Source organism: Lemur catta, chromosome 6, assembly GCF_020740605.2.
Source record: "Lemur catta isolate mLemCat1 chromosome 6, mLemCat1.pri, whole genome shotgun sequence".
NCBI classification, from domain to species: Eukaryota; Metazoa; Chordata; class Mammalia; order Primates; family Lemuridae; genus Lemur; species Lemur catta.
Genome location: NC_059133.1, coordinates 108563312 through 108583025, shown reverse-complemented (window position 1 = coordinate 108583025; position 19714 = coordinate 108563312). Strand labels below are relative to the sequence as shown.

General features: G+C 36.5%; 1 protein-coding gene and 1 non-coding gene across 2 annotated transcripts in view; both read left to right on the top strand.

The window, feature by feature from the left end:
* The window catches only part of LOC123640624 (ankyrin repeat domain-containing protein 26-like), a 47686-nt gene that overhangs the window by 6086 nt on the left and 21886 nt on the right, over positions 1-19714 (top strand). Inside the window, exons 3-8 of the mRNA XM_045555213.1 lie at positions 4243-4373; positions 7841-7955; positions 8118-8291; positions 12203-12309; positions 13646-13780; positions 16342-16412. Of these exons, the coding sequence (XP_045411169.1) occupies positions 4243-4373; positions 7841-7955; positions 8118-8291; positions 12203-12309; positions 13646-13780; positions 16342-16412 (733 nt within the window). The remainder of the gene's footprint in view (positions 1-4242; positions 4374-7840; positions 7956-8117; positions 8292-12202; positions 12310-13645; positions 13781-16341; positions 16413-19714) is intronic.
* LOC123640873 lies at positions 15087-15193 on the top strand. The gene has a single exon (XR_006736113.1). It is a non-coding gene; the product is annotated as a U6 spliceosomal RNA (small nuclear RNA).

Genomic DNA, 19714 nt, shown 5'->3' with positions numbered 1-19714 from the left:
TTCTGCTCTTGGTTAGTTTAGCCAGAGATGTATCTATTTTGTTTATCTTTTCAAAGAACCAACTTTTTGTTTTATTAATTTCCCTTATGATTTTTTTATTGTCCTTTTCATTTAGTTCTCATTTGATATTAATAATTTCTCATCTTCTGATGGGTTTGAGGTCGGTCTGTTCTTCTTTCTCCAGCTTTTTGAGTCTATTCATTAGGTTGTCTATTTGTGAGTTTTCTGTCTTTTTGATATAGGCATTTATGGAAATGAATTTTCCTCTCAGGACTGCTTTAGCTGTTTCCCACAGATTTTGATAAGTTGTGTCTCCTTTGTCGTTTAATTCAAAGAATCTTTCGATTTCTGTCTTGATTTCTTCATTTATAAAATATTCATTCAGGAGAAGGTTTTTTAATTTCCATGACTTTGAGTAGGAATGAGAATTTCTGTTAGGGTTAATTTCTACCTTTATTCCGCTGTGATCTGAGAAGATGCATGGTATAATTTCTATTTTTTAAAATTTTTTAAGACATACTTTATGTCCTAGGATATGATCAATCTTAGAGAATGTCCCATGAGCTGATGAGAAGAATGTATATTCAGTGGATTTTGGGTAGAATGTCCTATAGGTGTCAGTCAGGCCCATTTGTTCTAGCATTCTATTTAAGTCCATTATTTCTTTGTTTATTTTCTGTTTGGAGGATCTGTCCTGTAGTGTGAGTAGCGTGTTAAACTCTCCAACTATCAAAGTGCTGTTGTCTATCATTTTGTTCAAATCAAGTAGGGTTTGCTTTATGAATCTGGGTTCACCTAAGTTGGATGCATATATATTAAGTATAGTTATGTCTTCTTGTTGAATTGTAACCTTCACCAGTATATAGTAACCATCTTTGTCTTTCATTACTTTTATTGATTTAAAAACTAAGTTATCGGAGATTAAAACCACCATGCCAGCTTTCTTTTGGCTTCCATTTGCTTGAAATATCGATTTCCACCCTTTTATTTTCAGTCTAAATGCATCCTTGCAGGTTAGATGAGTTTCCTGAAGACAGCAGATACTTAGCTTTTATTTTTTTTAACCATTGGGCCAGTCTATGTCTCTTGAGTCGGGAATTCAATTCATTCACTTTTAATGAAAGAATTGATAAGTGAGATTGATTTTTGTTCCTCATGTTGGGTTGAATTTCATTATTCTGTTTTCTCACTTGAGCCATTGTGATAACTGGGTTTTTATCTTCTCTTGAGTAGTTGTATATTCGTGGGTCTTTCTTGTTCTGGTCCGTGTGTGTAGCTCTGTTTTGAGTACTTCTTGGAGAGCTGTTCTTGTCTTGGTGAATTCTCTGAGTTTGTATTTATCTGAGAATGTCTTAATTTCACCTTCATATATAAAGCTGAGCTTAGCCAGGTATAAGATTCTAGGCTGGGCATTATTCTGTTTCTGAAGAGTGAGAATGGGGCCCCAGTCTCTTCTTGCTTGTAAGGTTTCAGTTGAGAAATCTGGCATAATTCGGATGGATTTTCCTTTGTATGTTACTTGTTTCTTTCTCCTTACAGCTTGAAGAAGGGCCTCTTTAGTGGAAATTTTGGTCAGTCTGATAACTGCATGATGTTGACGTGGTGTCTTCCTATTTGGTATGACTCTCCCAGGGGTTCTTTGAGCTTCCTGAACCTGTATATCTAGAGTTTTGGCAAGGCCTGGGAAATATTCCTCAATTATGTCTTCAAATAGCTTATCCAACCCTTGCTTATTGTCTTCTTCACCCTCAGGAATGTCGATAACTCTCACGTTAGGCTTCTTCACATAATCCCACGTTTCTTGTAGATTCTGGACTTTTCTCATTTCTTTGCTCCATCTCTGTGACTGATTTATTTAATTGGAAAGTGTTATCTTCGATTCTGAGATTCTTTCTTCTGTTTGATCTACCCTGCTCTTGAGACTTTCCACTGTGTTTTGTAGCTCCCTGAATAAATTCTTCATTTCTAGGAGTTCAGTTTGATTTTTCTTCAATATTTTGATTTCTTTAGTGAATTTGTCTTCCAAGTCCTGGATCTTTTTTGTGATTTCTTTGTGTTGGTTATCCATTTTTTCTTGCATAATATTCAGCTTATTTATGATCCATTTTTTTTTTTTTTGAGACAGAGTCTCACTTTGTTGCTCGGGCTAGAGTGAGTGCCATGGCGACAGCCTAGCTCACAGCAACCTCAAACTCCTGGGTTTAAGCGATCCTCCTGCCTCAGCCTCCCGAGTAGCTGGGACTACAGGCATGCCCCACCATGCCCGGCTAATTTTTCTATATATATTTTTTAGCTGTCCATATAATTTCTTTCCATTTTTAGTAGAGATGGGGTCTAGCTTTTGCTCAGGCTGGTCTAGAACTCCTGAGCTCAAACAATTCACCCGTCTCGGCCTCCCAGAGTGCTAGGATTTCAGGCGTGAGCCACCGCGCCCGGCCAAAATAGTTCTTTTGAAGGGATTTCTTGCTAGCTATACCAGATTTTATTATGTAGGCATTACATATGACATAATGCATGTATATATGCATCAATATATCTAAATATATATATTGTGTGTGTATATATATATATATATACAGATAAAAATGGTCGTAAAGATTTCATTTTAGAATTTTAGTCATGAGATAGTAAAACATATAAACTCGCCAGTTTATAAAAACCAGTTGGATGTAAATCATTTTTTCTGACAAAATGGCATAAGGTTAAGATTTTTTTTAAGTAGGCCATCTTATAAACTCTGTGAACCCAATTTTGAGTAAAGCAGTTTGATTCAGTTATCAATATACTAGATTGTACAAACAACAGTTAACTGTGAAAATGTGACTGAAATATGTGAGAAGGCTGAAACTTATGAGTTTAAAACTCTTATGAGTTCTAACAAGGTCAGACAGTAGTTTCTTGGACTCATTCTTTGTCCTTGAAGATAATAATGTCACCATTTCCTTTAGTATAGGGAGGGTGTCTTTATAGGAATTTTACGTTTTACTTTTAAAACAAGTATGAATGGTAAGAATATTTCTTAAAAACTGCTGATTTTCAAGAGGGTTTCTGTTTTTGATAAGCAGTCTGCCAGAATAGTTAAAGCTTTTGTAAAAAGAAGAGTTTAGCTAAGGGAACGATTAAGAGGAGGAATTGTAAAAGGGGAAGAAGAAAGTCCCAGAAATAAGAGCCCAAGCCTGGTTTGAGATATTTTGTGGCCAGGCAATCTTTGGGTCTTGATTGATTTTTTTTTCAGCTTCAAGGTATCAATGAGATGTGCGTATCTTATTTAGAGTCTACAATTTTATAGCCATGGTCAGCAGAGAGAGACCAAAAGGCCACAGGAGTCTACCCCTGTCAGTTCCCTGTGACACTTCCTATATGACAAACACCAGGTCAGGGACTTTAACCAGACCCAGGCCCAAATGCCAACACCCAACAATGGGAAAGCTGTCTATTGTTCCGAATCTTGGAGGATCATATTTTATTCTACCTCTCCACTGACAGCCTCTTTTCCCACCACTCATACTGAAAAGCAATTGTCTGCACCAGCTTTAGGTATTCAAAACAGAAACACATTTTCTGATAGAAAGATTTGGAAAAATAGCTTTATTTAGAATCTGTAATTTTATAGCCATGGTCAGCACAGAGTTCAGCTGGCTGTAAACCCATAGGCCCAGGGGTGCCACCCTCAGCGAGCCCGAGGAAGCCCCGGGGTGAGCTCCGCCAGGCCACGTAGGGGCCCGAGTTGCAGCCACACATGCAGGCCACGCGGCAGCAGGGACAGAACAGCCCCGAGTGGCGCGTTCTGGAGTGTGTCACCAAGGGGGGGAGGGGGAGGGGTGGGCGGTTTCCCGCTGGCAGTTGTGCGCATGCACAGTAACGGCTCATTCTCATGCGCACGTGAGCAGTTGCTTTAACAGTTCTGGCGGTGCCTGTGGTCGCTTGGCTGTGCTTGGCGCTGCCTGGCCATTTACAGCTGTCAGAAGTTGGAGACCGGGATTTCCCTTGCTGGAGGTCGTGGTCATATCGGGTTGTCTTCACTGCACTGGACTCCCGAGGCGGGGAATAGGCAGGGGTGGGCTGGGGTGGGGTGGGGGGTGAGAGTGGGCTGAGGTTCCCCCGAAGCCGGCAGCTGCCACCATGAGGAAGATCTTCTGCTTCGGGGCAGACAAGGGCGGGCCGCCCTCCGGCCCCTCCAGCCACTGTGGCCAGACCAGAGAGGGCCTGGAAGGCGAGGCTGTTGACAGCGCCTTCCTGCAACCACGGTACCACATCCGGAAGAAGGATCTCGGCCAAATCCACCAAGCTGCCAGCGCTGGTGACGTCGCGAAAGTGGAGCAGATCCTTTCGCTGAAGAAAAAGGTCTTGGATGCCAGAGATAGAAAGAAGAGGTAATGGGCGCAGCCATCCCGGGTTGGGGGCCAGGCAGGTGCGGGGGAGATGCCCTTCCCAGACTGGCAGTAGCCCAGGGTCCTGCTGGCGAGGGCACCTGGCTGTCCTGCCTGCGGGCTCTGCAGCACCTGGGATATGGCACCTGGGAGGGGTCCGGCACCAAGGCCAGCTTCATGGGCAGCAGCACAAAAACAGGACTTCAGCTGCTTCCCCATCCACTCATGATTCCCCTTCTAGGACAGCTTCTTGCCAGTTTTAGCTACTTAACTAGCACAAGTATACTGGGTGTTTGGTTGTTAATGTACACATTTTAAATCATTATCTTATATACCTTATAGAAAGGTACATAGTGAGAGGAATAATAAGTATACTATAAATAATTCTGTGTTAAAACATCTTAGCAAGAAGTTCAATATCCATTTCATGTCACTGTACACCTATGAAAATGTGTTCTTTACTCAGGGAACTTAGAAGGAAAATTTGAAGTGGGTATATGGTACCATAGTCTTCAATAGGAAGACTCATTTTTCTGAGAATATGAGCTCTTTCTATTTTACCAGTTTTACATGAGCTAAATAAAAGTTATAAGGTTTCCAAATTTTTTAGTTAACACATGCTGTCTCGCTTTTACTATTGTGATGACATGAAGAAAAATTTTTTAATGGAGTAAGACTTGCTCTTCTAGGTATCCAAATGTGCTATGAATTTCCACAGATTAATCATTTATTAGCAGTTGAAGAGATAGATAAATGAATGGAACAGAATAGAAAATCTAGAAACACCCAAATGTATGAAAGAATTTAAAACTTGATGATGGTGACAAATCAAACATGATAAAAACTGACGTCTAATTTAAAATTGGGCAAAGTCCTTTTTTTGCAGATCTACAAGTGACCTACAAACATAAGAAAAAATATTAAGTGTCCCTGCTAAGAGAAGGATTTTAAGTTAAAAGAGAAATTAGATAATGTTAAGCTATCCACAAAGTTTGTCAGAATGAAGACATTAAATACTAATATTAAACATGGAAAATACTTATACTGGTGCTTACAGTTTATGTTGTTGATCTCTTTTCAAATAGACAACTTGGTGGTAACTACATACAAATGAGACTGACACGCTCCCTACTGCACTAAGGAGGCAACTGGAACTACACATTTAAAAATTGTGTATGCCCTTTACCCATCAGTTCCATTATACTAAAATATCCTCAAGAAATAGAGATCATACAATTTGTTTTTCTCAGCACTTAAAATAATAAGGTTTTAAGAGGAATGCATATGATGGATTTACAAATCAATTAGATTGTGTCCATAGATGGAATAATATGTCACCATAGAAGGTGGCATAGATACATATGTGTGCTGACATGTAAAGAGTATTTAGGTATATCAAGTAAGAATAAAAGTCAATTTGATTATTATACATATACACAAACACACTGTGGTGTTGTGTTAGCTTAAAATATGTACACAATATGATAAAATTTGTTATTTCTGGGCAATTAGGGTGTACGATTTGAAAGTTCTAGTAAAAGTTTGTCATTAAGGATATAATCCCTGGGAAGAGCCGTAATATGAATCTTGCACAGATAGAAGTAATTTCTTAATTTCTATGAATTAATTTTAAAATTATTTTGTGGATTGGAATATTCCACCAACTTTTATCCCTTCAGAAGTAAAGGGAATCTTTTCATCTGTGCTTGAAGATTTTATTACATACACAGTTTTTTAATGTGCATCTGTTTTGTTATATAATTTATTGCTTACATGCAAAAATTTTAGATTATTCATTATAATTTAGGTGTATCATTATGAAAACGAAAAATAGGAAATATAAATGTTACTATTACAAAGGTATAACTTTATAGGGGTCTTCTTTCAAAATATTTAACTCTTGTACTCTGTTTTCTCAATGCATTTATTCATCAAACATACTATGAAGACCTGTTATGTAACAGACGTATTCTACTAACTTTCAGGACACATCCATCCTTAAAACTATTTACCTGACCAGCCTGAGAAATTTGAGAAATTTAAAATTGGAGGATTAGGACTTAATTTCAGTTAAAGTCATTGCTCACTCCTTTCAAACAAAAGCATTTCTGAAGGTAGACAATTGTAAAAGATGACTTTAACTGCCCTTTTAAAATTTGTAACAGTATTAATTATTAACAGTAAACGTTCAAAATATCTGATTCTCACACAGTGTATAAATCTATATATTGAACAAATGAGGCATACCTATTCATTCGAATCCTGAGTTTCTTTTGGTCTGAAGTATTTGAAAATCAAAGTAAGAATTATTTGGTTTTAAAAATTTTGTTATTTCAACCTTCTTTTTCCATAGTACTTTTAAGAACTGAAACTTACATAAATGCCAGTGATATAACTAGAACTTCCATAGACCTATTGTATATGCCCTATTTCCCTTAATGTAACGCAGCATTGATTTTGTGATGTCCCGTTATTTTGCTTATCAGTGAGATAATTTTTCTGTGCTGCCCATTGTAGTTGAAATAAATCATGAATAAAAGGTGCTGTTCCAGTATCAGTGATGTTAAAATGTGAGAAAATGAGCACCCTAGCATCACTGAAATACAATGTTATCTCTAGTCTTTAAATAAACCACAAAGTAGGTATAATTGCATTATTTTGCTTAATTAAAATGTTATCTTTGTTAAGCAGTAGTAATAATTACATTATGTAACAGTCATTGAGCTGTTATTTGCATTAGGAACTGTTCCACATACTTAGTACAGATTCTCATTTGAGCATCACAGTGATGTCCTATGAGATAGCTACTGTTTTTTTTCCCCTATTTTATTGAAGATGAAATTGAGGCACAGAAGGGCTAAGTGATAGATAATAAGTTTTTTTTTTTTTTTTGAGACAGAGTCTCACTCTGTTGCCCAGGCTACAGTGCCATGGCATCAGCCTAGCTCACAGCAACCTCAAACTCCTGGGCTCAAGCAATCCTGCCTCAGCCTCCTAAGTAGCTGGGATTACAGGCATGTGCCACCATGCCTGGCTAATTTTTTCTATATATTTTTAGTTGTCCAGGTAATTTCTTTCTATTTTTAGTAGAGACAGGGTCTCGCTCTTGCTCAAGCTGGTCTCAAACTCCTGAGCTCAAATGATCCACCTGCCTTGGCCTCCCAGAGTGCTAGGATTACAAGCATGAGCCACTGCGCCTGGTCAATAGCTAATAATTGATAGAGCTTAAAGTAGGATGCAAATCCAAGTTGAACTGACGCCAAAAGCCAATCTCTTTCTAATAGGCTGCTCTTTTATTAATCTAGTGAGGAATAGCAGCTAATAAATATTGTACTTTTTTCACAAGAAAATTAAATATTTGCTTTAAAGGTAGAAGAAAACATGCTGTTTAATATTTATAATTACATGAATCTTTGTATATTTTAAGATAGTGCACTACAATTTCCTAAAAATCTCTCTCACTTTCATAGGACTGCTCTCCATTTGGCCTGTGCCAATGGCCATCCAGAAGTAGTTACTGTCCTGGTGGACAGAAAATGCAAGCTCAATGTCCCCGACAGTGAAAAAAGGACAGCTCTGATTAAGGTATATAGCAGCCACCTTTTGCAGCATGAGATGGATTTCATTTCAATATACACAATAAAAATAAATTTGTTTCATTTAAATGTAACTAGTCGGTGGGATCTTTGGAATGTTTCTTTTGAACTGTTAGAATTTATGATCTATTTCTTGATCTGATACTGATAGGCGGTACAATGCCTGGAAGAGGAGTGTGCCACCATCCTGTTAGAACATGGTGCCAATCCGAATCACAGTGACGTGTATGGCAACACAGCTCTTCACTATGCTGTCTATGGCGACACCCCATCGATCGCAGCAAAGCTCCTTTCACATGGCGCAAATAAAGAAGCCATAAACAAGGTAGAGATCAATGAACTGTATTTGAAAAATATCAAACGTTGACATATGTAACTATCAATTTTCCATATTTGGAAGCTCAAACATTCCGCGAATGAAAATATTTTGAAATAACTTAATTGTTTTAAAATTTTACTTAAAATGTTTATACATTTAAAGAAGCATTAGAAGATGCAGTTTTCTTTTATACATTCATGGTTAATATTTGTGAAAACCCTGCATTTGTTAAAGGAAAACTTGTTAACTTTTTTTCCAAACAAGTGTTGTGTTTTTTTTGTTTGTTTGTTTTTTCTATTTAGTATAAAACAAGCCAGGGGAGCCAAATTTGCCCTGGAAATACGCTTTATCTTATAATTGAAAACTAAAGCATTATATAATAAATGGAATTCTTGCTGCTGCTGACAAGTTCCTTAGAAATGCAATTTATATCAAAGTGACTAATCTCTAATTGGCAAGTCGTAAGAGAAAGAAATGGAAAGGGAAAAAGAGAACAGTCAGAAATATGCTGGCCATTTGGAAATTAGGTAATTTGGGGAAAATACAATGAAGAGTTTTTTGTGTGTTTACTTGTCTGTTTGTTCTTCGTTTATATGTTTAGACAAAGTGCTCTTCAGTTTTACAGAAAGTAATTCTTAGTTTGGGAAAGAGTGTTAGGGAGTTGTAAACTTGCCCAGAAATCAGTGTTAGGAGGACTCTGAGGAAAGCAGATTGGCAGTGAATAGGTGGTGAGGATGTGGGAAAGACTTGAGAAGAGGGAAGAATATCCTGCTCTTGCCCAAACAGCCACTTATCCTCCTCTTGCAGAAACAGCCACTTCGACAAGACTCTACTAGAATTTCTTGTTGGGAAGGTGGAAGGTACAAAACTTATAAATAGCAAAATCAAGTTGCATTTTGAGTTTCTTAGTCCCTGTTCTAACCCTGTGCAGCAAGACTAAATGGAGTTTTCAGCAAATGACTCCATCTCTCACTATTTCCTGTTTGGGGCCAGATCTCCAAGTGATAAAGGGCCTTGGCCATGTGAGAGAGACAGGACACTGAAGTGACTGCCTGCTCTGCTAGTGCTCAGCTAGAGCTGTGTCACAGTGACCGGGGAACATTTTTTAACAATCTAGAAGTCTAGGCTCAGCCCTGCAGATTTTAATTTAGTAAATCTAAGAAGGCCTCGATATGTATATTGAAACAGATTTCCTCAAAGCTGGGTGCAGAAGCGTGTGCTTGTTGTCCCAGCTACCCTGGAGGGTTGAGGCAGGAGGATCACTTGAGCCCAGGAGTCTGAGTCCACCTGTGCAACATAGTCAGACCCTCTCTCTAGCCAATAAAAATACTTTTCTTGAGATTCTGATGCATTCCTACTTAACAACCACTGAATAAATAAATATAATATAGAAATTCCCATGTTTCAAAAACATAAGAAATCTCCAGAAGAATTGGAGTTTGATAGATGCTACTTCCTTCAAATCTCTCCTTTCTAATAATATTAGCCTGACTTTATCTGCCTCTCTCTAGCTCTGTGGTTGAGCAGTTCCAAAGAATATTATTGGCAACATCTATCAGCTTATGGAATAACACCCGTTTCCTGCTGTTTAGCAATCATTCACTGCCAGTCAGAGGGTCTTTAGAAATCTGCTTATGGACAGTCTTTCAATAAGTAGTAACGGGCCCTTTTGGGATTTCACATTTCTTTGTTATCATTCAGAGGATTAGTTCAACAAATGTTTACTACAAGCAAGGCGTTCTCAATTAGCACAGTAGCAAATCTTGAATCTTTTATTCAGGTACAGCTGTATTATGGACTATCTCAGTATGTCTGTTAAGTTCATACAGCTTTGACGTAATGAGGATGGCAGTTTTAAACACTTAAAAGCATGAAGTTTCCAAGAACATAGAGAGGAATTCTTTTAATAATTTAGTTTTAGCAGTCCTATGAACTAGTTAACAATTTGGGTAACAATCTGGGAAAAATAAACACAAGTAGATAGTAAACGAATAGATGTTTGAAAAATTCTTGTTGTGGATATTATAAATCTTAATAGCAATTTTTATTCCATATTGGGGCTTGATATTTTGGCAAAACCTATGACACTAAAGAAAACAAAGATTTCACATGCAAGTACTTGCTTTATACATGACTATTTGGAAACATCATTAGTGAATTTTAGAACATGAGACTATAGTCAAAATGCAGCCCATAAGTAGGTTTACTTTGCCTCGATAAATTGAGTCTGCATGTAAAATTTGGGAGACATGCAGGAACCTGGGTTTCAGGCTTCCCTAAAGAGTCAAGCCTATTGTCCCTTGAGCTCATATGTTTGCTGTGCTGTGCAGAATCTTCCCCCTTTATACAAGGTGTATGTTTTCCAGTTTGCTACTGTGCCTATCTAGGTATTTCACAGGCTCAGGACATCTACTTGCCTACCTAAGCACTTGAGAGGACAAAGCTTGTTTTTTAGTATTTTTTGAAATAATTTCAAGGTTTTCAAGACAGTTTATACTTGTTTAGAATGTATGTCATCTATATTATAATATACATTTATCCATTAGTAATATGGTTGGATTTTAGAATATAGAAATTTTTTTAAAAAATCAATTTTTTATTATATATACCATAAAAAATGATCTTCGTATTGGAATACCTATAAGCTTTTTAGGTTACCCATGGTGAGAACACTGAATCCTAACCACTAGACCACCAGGGAACTTTACCCATGGTTATAGTTGGCTAGGCTGTGTGTAATGAAGACAGCATTATATCTTTCTCCTCAGCATAAACTCTATAAAATGCAAATGATTTAGTGGCTTCCATTGTGCTAGCAATAATCCATATAGGTCAGTATTAGAACTCTAATTGATAAGCCATTATATTTTTATTTCTGATTTATATTTTGCATGAAGTAAAAACCAACTGGAGTACCAATTAAAATAGAAATCAGAATACAAGTGGATTAAAATAAAGCAGATAGGCATTAGCATCTCAGGATCATCAGGATAATTGAGGAAAAAAATCATAGTGAGCCTTCTAATAACTAAGATAAAAATCTGTCACCTTGTCACAGGAGAAACAACATGGACCATGAAATAATGAGTTGAAATTCATTTGAAACCTCTCTCTTTTATTCAGAGCCCATTTCCTTAGTGACCCTTTGGAGAAGGAGTACCTGACATTGGTACCCTGGGGTCCTACGCTACTGTTAGAAGAGAATCACAGGAGTTTGTATCACCTGGAGGAAACCTCCACATTCACTGGAAAGTTCTTAAAACTGTATCTCTAAAGATTTAATTCTTCACATGTTGTTTACCAAAAAAACTAAATAATAATAATACTTGTCAAATAGAGATCAGGCAAAGCTTGAGAGATTTCTTTAATACTGGACATATGATGCACAGTTTTGCACTACTTCTCTAGCCTGGATGGTCATGGAATCTTCCTTTTGGGATACAGTGTTTAACTTATGGTATCTAAATACTCTTTGGAATATCATGTAAAAAACGTTGCTGTAGGTACAATAATTGATATTAATTCAATAAAAATGCTTGAAGCATTTACTACTACATCTTAGGGTTTGGGAATATGGAGATAAAAGATACAGCCCCTGCCCCCAAGAAGCTCTTGGTTTAGATGGAAAACAATAAATTAAGTACAGCATATCATGGTAAATGTTGTGATAGAAACAAAGATTCTTAGAACCCAGAAACGTTTGAAATGAGTTTTGGAGATGGCAGGAGTTAGCCTGGAGAGGCAGAGGAGGGGAGTTTCTAAGGGAAGGAGCAGAACAGATGGGTGAGTGGATGAAACTACCTTTCATTTACTTCCTGTATGATACATTTAAGTTCATAGGCTCTTACATCAAATGTTCAGTTCAGTTGAGAAATATGAAATTTTTTGAATGATAAATTGATTTTTCTGTATTACAGGATCACCTCACTCCACTTCTACTTGCTGTAAGTGGAACTAAAGAGGAAATGGTAGAATTTTTGATACAGAAGAATGCAGATATAAATGCAGTAGATAAAATGAACAGGTATAGTATTTAGTGCTTTTTTTTAAAAAATGTGAATGTTATTTTAGGGTAGTAAGAGTCACTCAAGTCAGAATTATTAAATGAATGAGAAGATTAACATAATTGTTGAGAGGATAGAGTGACAAATATCAACACAAATCATCAGTTAGGTAGAAAAGCAATTATTTGGACTGGGGAACCTAAAGAACAATATGCAGTAGGATTCATCATCTCTTATGATACTGACTGATATTTGTTATTTGTAATCTGATGTTTTTGATCATGTCATCTTATATCACCTAAAGAGGTTTCATATTAGTTTTACTGAAGTGTGGACTTTAACTTTTAGATCACTTTATGACTCAATATGGAACTTCTTAATCCTTTTATAGTATTTTTTTAACTTCTTCTTATAGAATTTCCTTCAAAAATGGTATATGAAACATAAATAGAAGTTGAAAATCATTTTTTCTTTGGGACGACTCTTTTGCCTTAAGTGCTTTCTTTGAAAAATATTGATGTTAGGTGATCTGTAAAGGATTATTAATTGCTATAACTAGATACTGTGGGTTCATCAGTTGTTTTCCTTTTTCATTTCTAATGTATTTTGATTTTTTCTTTTTAATTGTTATGAAAATGAGAGAAAGACCACTTTAAGTGGATAAAATTTTTCTTTAATGAAGATAAGTCATAAGTGGATGATAAAGGGAAGAGACAGCTTTTCATTCACATAAAACCGGGTTTAAATTCTCGCTTTCCCACTTGCTAGGCGTGTGACCTTGGGAAGACCACTTCCCACCAAATGTGTATTCTAATATGAGAAGGAGAATAACACTATGCCCTTCCAGGGTGGTTGTGTACAAGTAAGATTATGTATAGAACATTGAATTAAGTCCCCAGCACGTGCTCATCAACATCATTAACTGAAACTACTATGGCTACTATTTTCACCATTACTACTAATGTTATTGTTTAAGCCTGCAGATAGCTCTTACTTAACTGACCCCTAGTTGACTCTGAATCACAGTCCATTATGTCAAAATAGGGAAGACATGGAGCATACTTCATGCAATGCTTTGCTTACTTTAGATAAGTGATCTCAGCAGAGAATGACCAACTTCTACTATGTCATACCTTAATGACACAAGAAGCTACGTTTTTGTCCCTTCCTTTTAACCTAGGTGGTAATTTACAAAGAGGCACGCTTGAGCACCCAGGATGCTTGTGTCAGTTAGTACATATAAAAGGTTAATTCTATACTGATAGGCAAAATATTCAGCTGGCAGTCTATATCAAATTAGCATTTTAAATAACTATTAAAGTTCCCAAGGGTGAGGTTATCTCTTTGTTATTTTAGAACGGCCCTCATGCTTGCTGAACATCATAACTCACCAAGTATACTACACCTTCTTGAGGAAGGTATGGATGTTTTTTCTGAAGATATCTCTGGAAGGACTGTGAAGGATTATGGCACTACTAGTGGTTTTAATACGTAAGTATTTACATTAAAAGACCAGTGAACACTAAATCAAGGTGTAAAATAATTTCAAATTTTATATCTTATACATCAGGTGAGATTTCATAGCGTGTTTCAGGTAGTGTTGGAATGGCAGTGAATTAGTCGAATTCATCAGCCAGAAATCAAACAAAAGGCTAAACTAGTTAGAAGTAGTAATGGGTACAGAATTCATCATCTCAAGACTTTCAAGAAACCTTTATCATTAGGGATGGTATCAGCATCATCCATTTCATTTGAAGAATAACTCATGCATGAGATAATATGCCACATGTTTGATCCTTCTAATTAGTTATTTGGGTCTTGAAATGTCTACTTAACAGAAAATGTTGTAGTGTCTTCTGGGGGCTATTTCCTATAGCCTCCTCCTTGAACTTTTCAGGAAATGGAATGGTTCTCTAAATGCAAAGAAGACAGTTGTTTTTACAAGTCTGAGAGAGGGGAATGAAAGGACACTTCAATCATTCTGTTGTTTCATTTATTCTGTTATTCCATTTGACACTGGTCTTGCTGTCTGGAAATGATTGACCTTTGCAGATTCAGATCCCTCAGTCTTCATATGGTGATCCATATTTAGACTTCAAGGCTACATACACATTTTTTGAGTTCGTGCACATATGCTCAACCATTGTTCCTAAATCACCAGTACCCTGCTCTGGCAGCTGGGCCTCCTAGCTACAGCCACAAACATAGTGAGCAAAAGGGCCCTCCCTCCACACTCCAAACCTTATGTGGAGCCCTCATCTCAGCCTAGACTTAGCCTAGGTCTTTATGGTAAGTTATCCTTTGATGCCCCTGATTGTCTTCCCTCTAGCAAATAGTTGAGATTGTTCTAAACTGTCAGAGAGTTTCAAATATCATTGTAGGAAGATATTAGAACTTCCTTTTTTCTTTGCTACAAATTTGTATGCCAAGGCTCCTTTTGCCTCTGTTTAGTGCCTTTTTTTAAGTATTGGAAAGTCACATTTCATCCTTCTGCAGAGTAATGGTCACCAACTTGTAGCTGGTCTCTCAAGTGATCTGTTTTCCATAACAATGAAAATCTCCCAAGCTACTTGGACCTGTACCTGAGGTTTCTTAAATTCTTTCAAATTCTATCTCTTAGGGAAACCATTCATCAGAATTCTCTGAGCTAAAAGTAGGTTAATTGTTTGGCTCTTCTGTTGATACAATACATACATACATACATACATACATACATACATACATACATACAGGAGGTTGATTGGATTTAACAGGGCCAAACCTCATCCCTGACTCATCAGTGTCCATATAGGGCTTTGAGCTTGCTTCATCAGCACATACATGAAAATTGAAAGAATATAGAGAAGATTACCATGGTCCGTGCCCAAGGATGACATGAAAATTTATGAAGCATTCCATATTCTGTGCAGTCCTGTGAACATCATTTGACTGTTTGCTGACTAGCTCAGAGGAAACAGTGTATGTCAAAGCAAAACAGGTGTGACTCAATATTAAGATTGTGAGTTTCACTAACGAGAAAATTGTGTAAAGTGATGTATGAAATGACAGTGGAGTTGAGTGTTGAGCAACATGTATAATGTCATATGCAAATATGTTGTTGGTACTGATCTCAGACATGAGAAAATATGAACCAGCATCTCCTTCATTGAACTTAGTAAAAATAAAAGTAAGGTTTTGCCTTCCCCATCACTTGGAGGGAACATGGAGATTAAGCATCTTGCTAACGAAGATCTGCTGGTTCAGAGTTTGAGTAGGTAGAGAAGGAATAGTAGCAGTCCAAGGCAGGTCTTGACATTTATTGATTATTCTGCCTTTGGTGTGATTGATTAGCTCAGTAATGGGGGGAGAGTTATGTTATCTAATTTAATGAGATAATATATTAATAAATTTGTCACAAATTATGAAATAACTGAGATACCCTGAATTACAAGCCACAAAGAATAGGAAAACTAATAATCAAAATTAGGACTTCATAACATTTTCTTGAAACTTCAACATTTCATTCAATATTGCAGCCTAGGGAAAAATGTAGAATGGGTTGTATTTGGGATTCTAAAATAATTTCAGCAATTAAATTAAAGAACAAAGTAATCCATTACTTGACTATTTCTTCAAGCATTGTAAAAATGTTATAGTATTAATATTAAATATTTATAAAAATGTCTATTAAGAGTGACACAAGGAAGAAAAATCGTCATGTTTTGAAGACATTGAGCCTAAGACAAGCAACTTTTCCATGAACAAATAGCTGTTGGTCATAGCACCTAAGACTTCTTTTAAGTTCAGGACACTTTTTGTTATGTCAAGCGTACTCTAGTTCGTTGACTGAACTATGCTGCTCACACTTCATGAGGACTTCACCTTAGTTTTGTATTCTTGAAATCAAAGCATAATAAGTTTGCAGCGCTTACACATTTGAAGTGTGTGGGCTAATTAAAGTTCTGATATTAGCCCTGATTTTGTTGAAATACTCTGAGAATTTCATATATTTGGTAAATGTTTTCATATCAGCATTAAAATAGTAATATTACTTATTACATTTTTATACATAGCATTCACCACCAAATTTCAGAATATAAAGAAGAAAAGATACCTGACGATCTTTCTGAAAACAGCAATCCAGGTAAGACTTCTGATAGTGAATTGCTCTTGGTCGTTCTACCATGGATAAAAAAATAAAGAGTAAGGAAGTTTTGAGCACAAAAGGGGCAGTTAAAAAGTCAATGTGTAAATTGTGTGCATATTTTAAAAATTTGTTTCTTAGTAATCTAGAATTTAGAATTATGTAAGAAGTTAATTGTAGGGAGTTTATAATCACAAACAGTATTGTCTAAAAAAAGTCTTCATTTAATTATGGTCCTTAAAATGCTCTATGATATTTTTGTATAAATAATAAAATAGGTTTTAAAGTTAGTATGTTATATGTTTCCTCTGTGGTGACATTATAATCAATTGGATTTCTTATTAAAATGAGTTATTTATATTTTATAATAAATGTTTCTGTCTAGGAAATGAATATTAATTAGAGTTGATCTGAACATTGCAGGGGTTACGGGCACCAATTCCCTGTGTGGTGAAAAATTTGCGTATAACTTCTGGGTCCCCCAAAACTTTACTAACAGCCTGCTGCTGAGCAGAAGCCCTACTGTTAACTTAAGCAGTCAGTTAAAACGTTTTGTATATGTATCATATACTGTATTCTTACAATAAAGAAAACTAGAGAAAATAAACCATTATTAAGAAAATCATAAGGAAGAAAAACTATTTACTTTCATAAAGTGGAGGTGGATCATCAGAAAGGTGTTCATTCTCATCGTCTTCACACAAAGTAGGCTGAGGAGGAGGAATAGAAGTTGGTGTTGTTGCTTCTGTGTGGCAGAGGCAGAAGAAAATATGCATATGAGTTGAATATGCATATGAGTTGACCCCTATAGTTCAAATCCTTGTTGTTCAGTGATCAAGGGTATTACATAGTGTTTCCTGTCACTAAGGAAGTAATTATCTTTAATACTGGCAATTCAAAAATAGCTTTCTGGTATGAACAAATAGCAATAAGAACTGTAAAAAGTAGCCAGTGTGCAGTAGTGTCAGAAGAAGATTCATTTTTAAAGATACTGAGTACAAAAGTCAGATATTACTTGTTGAGAAGCACAAATTATCTTACATATTTTTATTCTAACGTGGTCTCATTATTATCGACCTCATCCCAAATAAATTGAAACTGCATGAGATATATTTACTTTGTTAAAACAAGATATATATTCTTCTATCTGCCAGATAGCTATCATGATAACAGTAATTTTATTAGAATAGGATACCCTGTTACCATTAGGCAAAAGATTACCATAGTCAGTATTCCAACAGACTTGCTTTGGGCTCAACAAATTGTAATAAAAGTACACAAACATTTCACAATAGCAAAAATGGTACTATTCTCCCTAGGTGTGACAACTTAAGCACCTGCTAATCTGAAGCATACGAGACACCTTTAATTTAGTACGTCTTTATGAAAGAGCCTTTATAAGTTAGGTTTTGCAAGTTGCAGTAGACAATGATAGATGTAGTTTCAGTCCTTAGGGTTCTCATAATAAAATAGAGCTGTCCTAGGAAGTAATGTCTGTGGTTTTTCAACAGAATTGTCAAAAATCATTTTCATTCATTTATTTTCTTGACCAGTTGACAAATAATGCTCAAGAGTCTTTTAGGCAATAAGCATTTTTGTTATGTTACCAAATATAAATGTCTAAGAAATACACTCAGAAGCTTTATATTTTTATTGTCATTTTTATTATTTATTACTTTATTCAGTGCTTACTATGTGTCTGATGCCCTCTGTGAGCTCATAACTACCATTTCTAATGTACTTACCATGTTACATATGTGCCAGACAGTTTAAGTCCACGGCAAGGAATTCATGCTTTAAAAAATTGGGTAACATGTCAGTTAAGCATGCCAGGTAGAGCGACAGAAGAATGATGCTTGGCAGAAGGAACAGCTGACAAGATTGCATGTTTGGCAGAAGGATCAGCAAGTGCAAAATCTGAGATGCATGAGTGAACTTTGCAGGGTGTGTGAGCAGTTCAGTTTTCCTTATGCAAAAAGCATAAAATTGTAATGCTTGGGAATGAGATGAACACTTAGCTAAGACAAGATTGTGGAAGACTTTTTAATGCTTCCACACTAAAAAGTAGAAATGGAGAGATCTTATTTTTTTGGCCATGGGAAATTTCTCAGGTTGAATGCATTTGGCTGCAAATAATGGATGACCTAAGGAACAGAGGCTGAAACAATAGGAACCAAGTTGTTTTGGTGGTTCAGTAATGCCACCAGGATCCACTTTGTTGTCCCTCTTTCAAGGGTGCTCTTGGCACTGTTGTGCTTATGGCTCCTTTCCTGGTTGGCTCATTAGCACCAGTTCCAAACACAATGTTCTTACAAGATAGTATCTAAAGGTGGGAAGGGCTGCTTTTCTTCATATGTTTTTTGTAACTTGGGAGAAAAGTGGGAAGGATGCAGTGGTCTCCCTGTAACATTTTATCAGGTGGGTCACACCATATGCTCATTTTTAAATCAGTCACTGGGAAACAGATGTAATTACTGTGATTAGCTTAGAATAATTATTTCTCTTTTTGGAGCCAGGGAGGGGTATTAAGATGATAAATATTGAAATAGAATTGTGTTTCTCCAGCAAGAGACAAGAAGGAATGGCTACTGGGTAGGGAGCCATTAAAGTTTGTTGTAGTGATTCATTGAAGAATATTGAGCAGGGGAGTCTTAAGGTGGGATTTCAGTTTTAGGGCATTTTGCATATGGTCTAAATCAGTCATGGGCAAGCTTTGTCTCTAAAGGATCTAGTATTAAATATTTAAGGCTGTGTTATCGCTTTCACATCTACTCAACCCTGCCATTGTAGTGTGAAAGCAGTCATAGAAAATATGTAAGCAGATGGGCATGACTGTGCTCCAGTAACATTTTGTTTTACAAACCATATGGCATATGCATAGAGAAGACCAGCAGTTCACCAAGGAAGGTGAACACTTTTCTATAAATGTTGAATTTAATGGATATTCATATAGAGTCTTTTTAGTGTTTTCCAGACTCCCAGAAGGAAAGCCGCTCTTCAGAGTAAGTCACATTGTTTATATGAAGAGTTTTTAGGCACAGTGTGCCGCTCTTTTCACTTAGGGAATGGTGGGAATCCTCTCAAAGCCAATGTCCCGGATCCCAGCCATGGGCCAGCCTTGCAAGCAGGCCTTTCTAAGGATGGCAGTCTCATCCTTGCTGTATAAAATCTGTTCTTCACAGCAGTTACACCCCAACTTAATTTTTAGTGGTTTTAAAATTTTATTTAATAGCAGATAATATAATGATATAGCATAACATGGTAGTTGTTTTAGTTGCATGATCCATATTAAGTTGCAATGC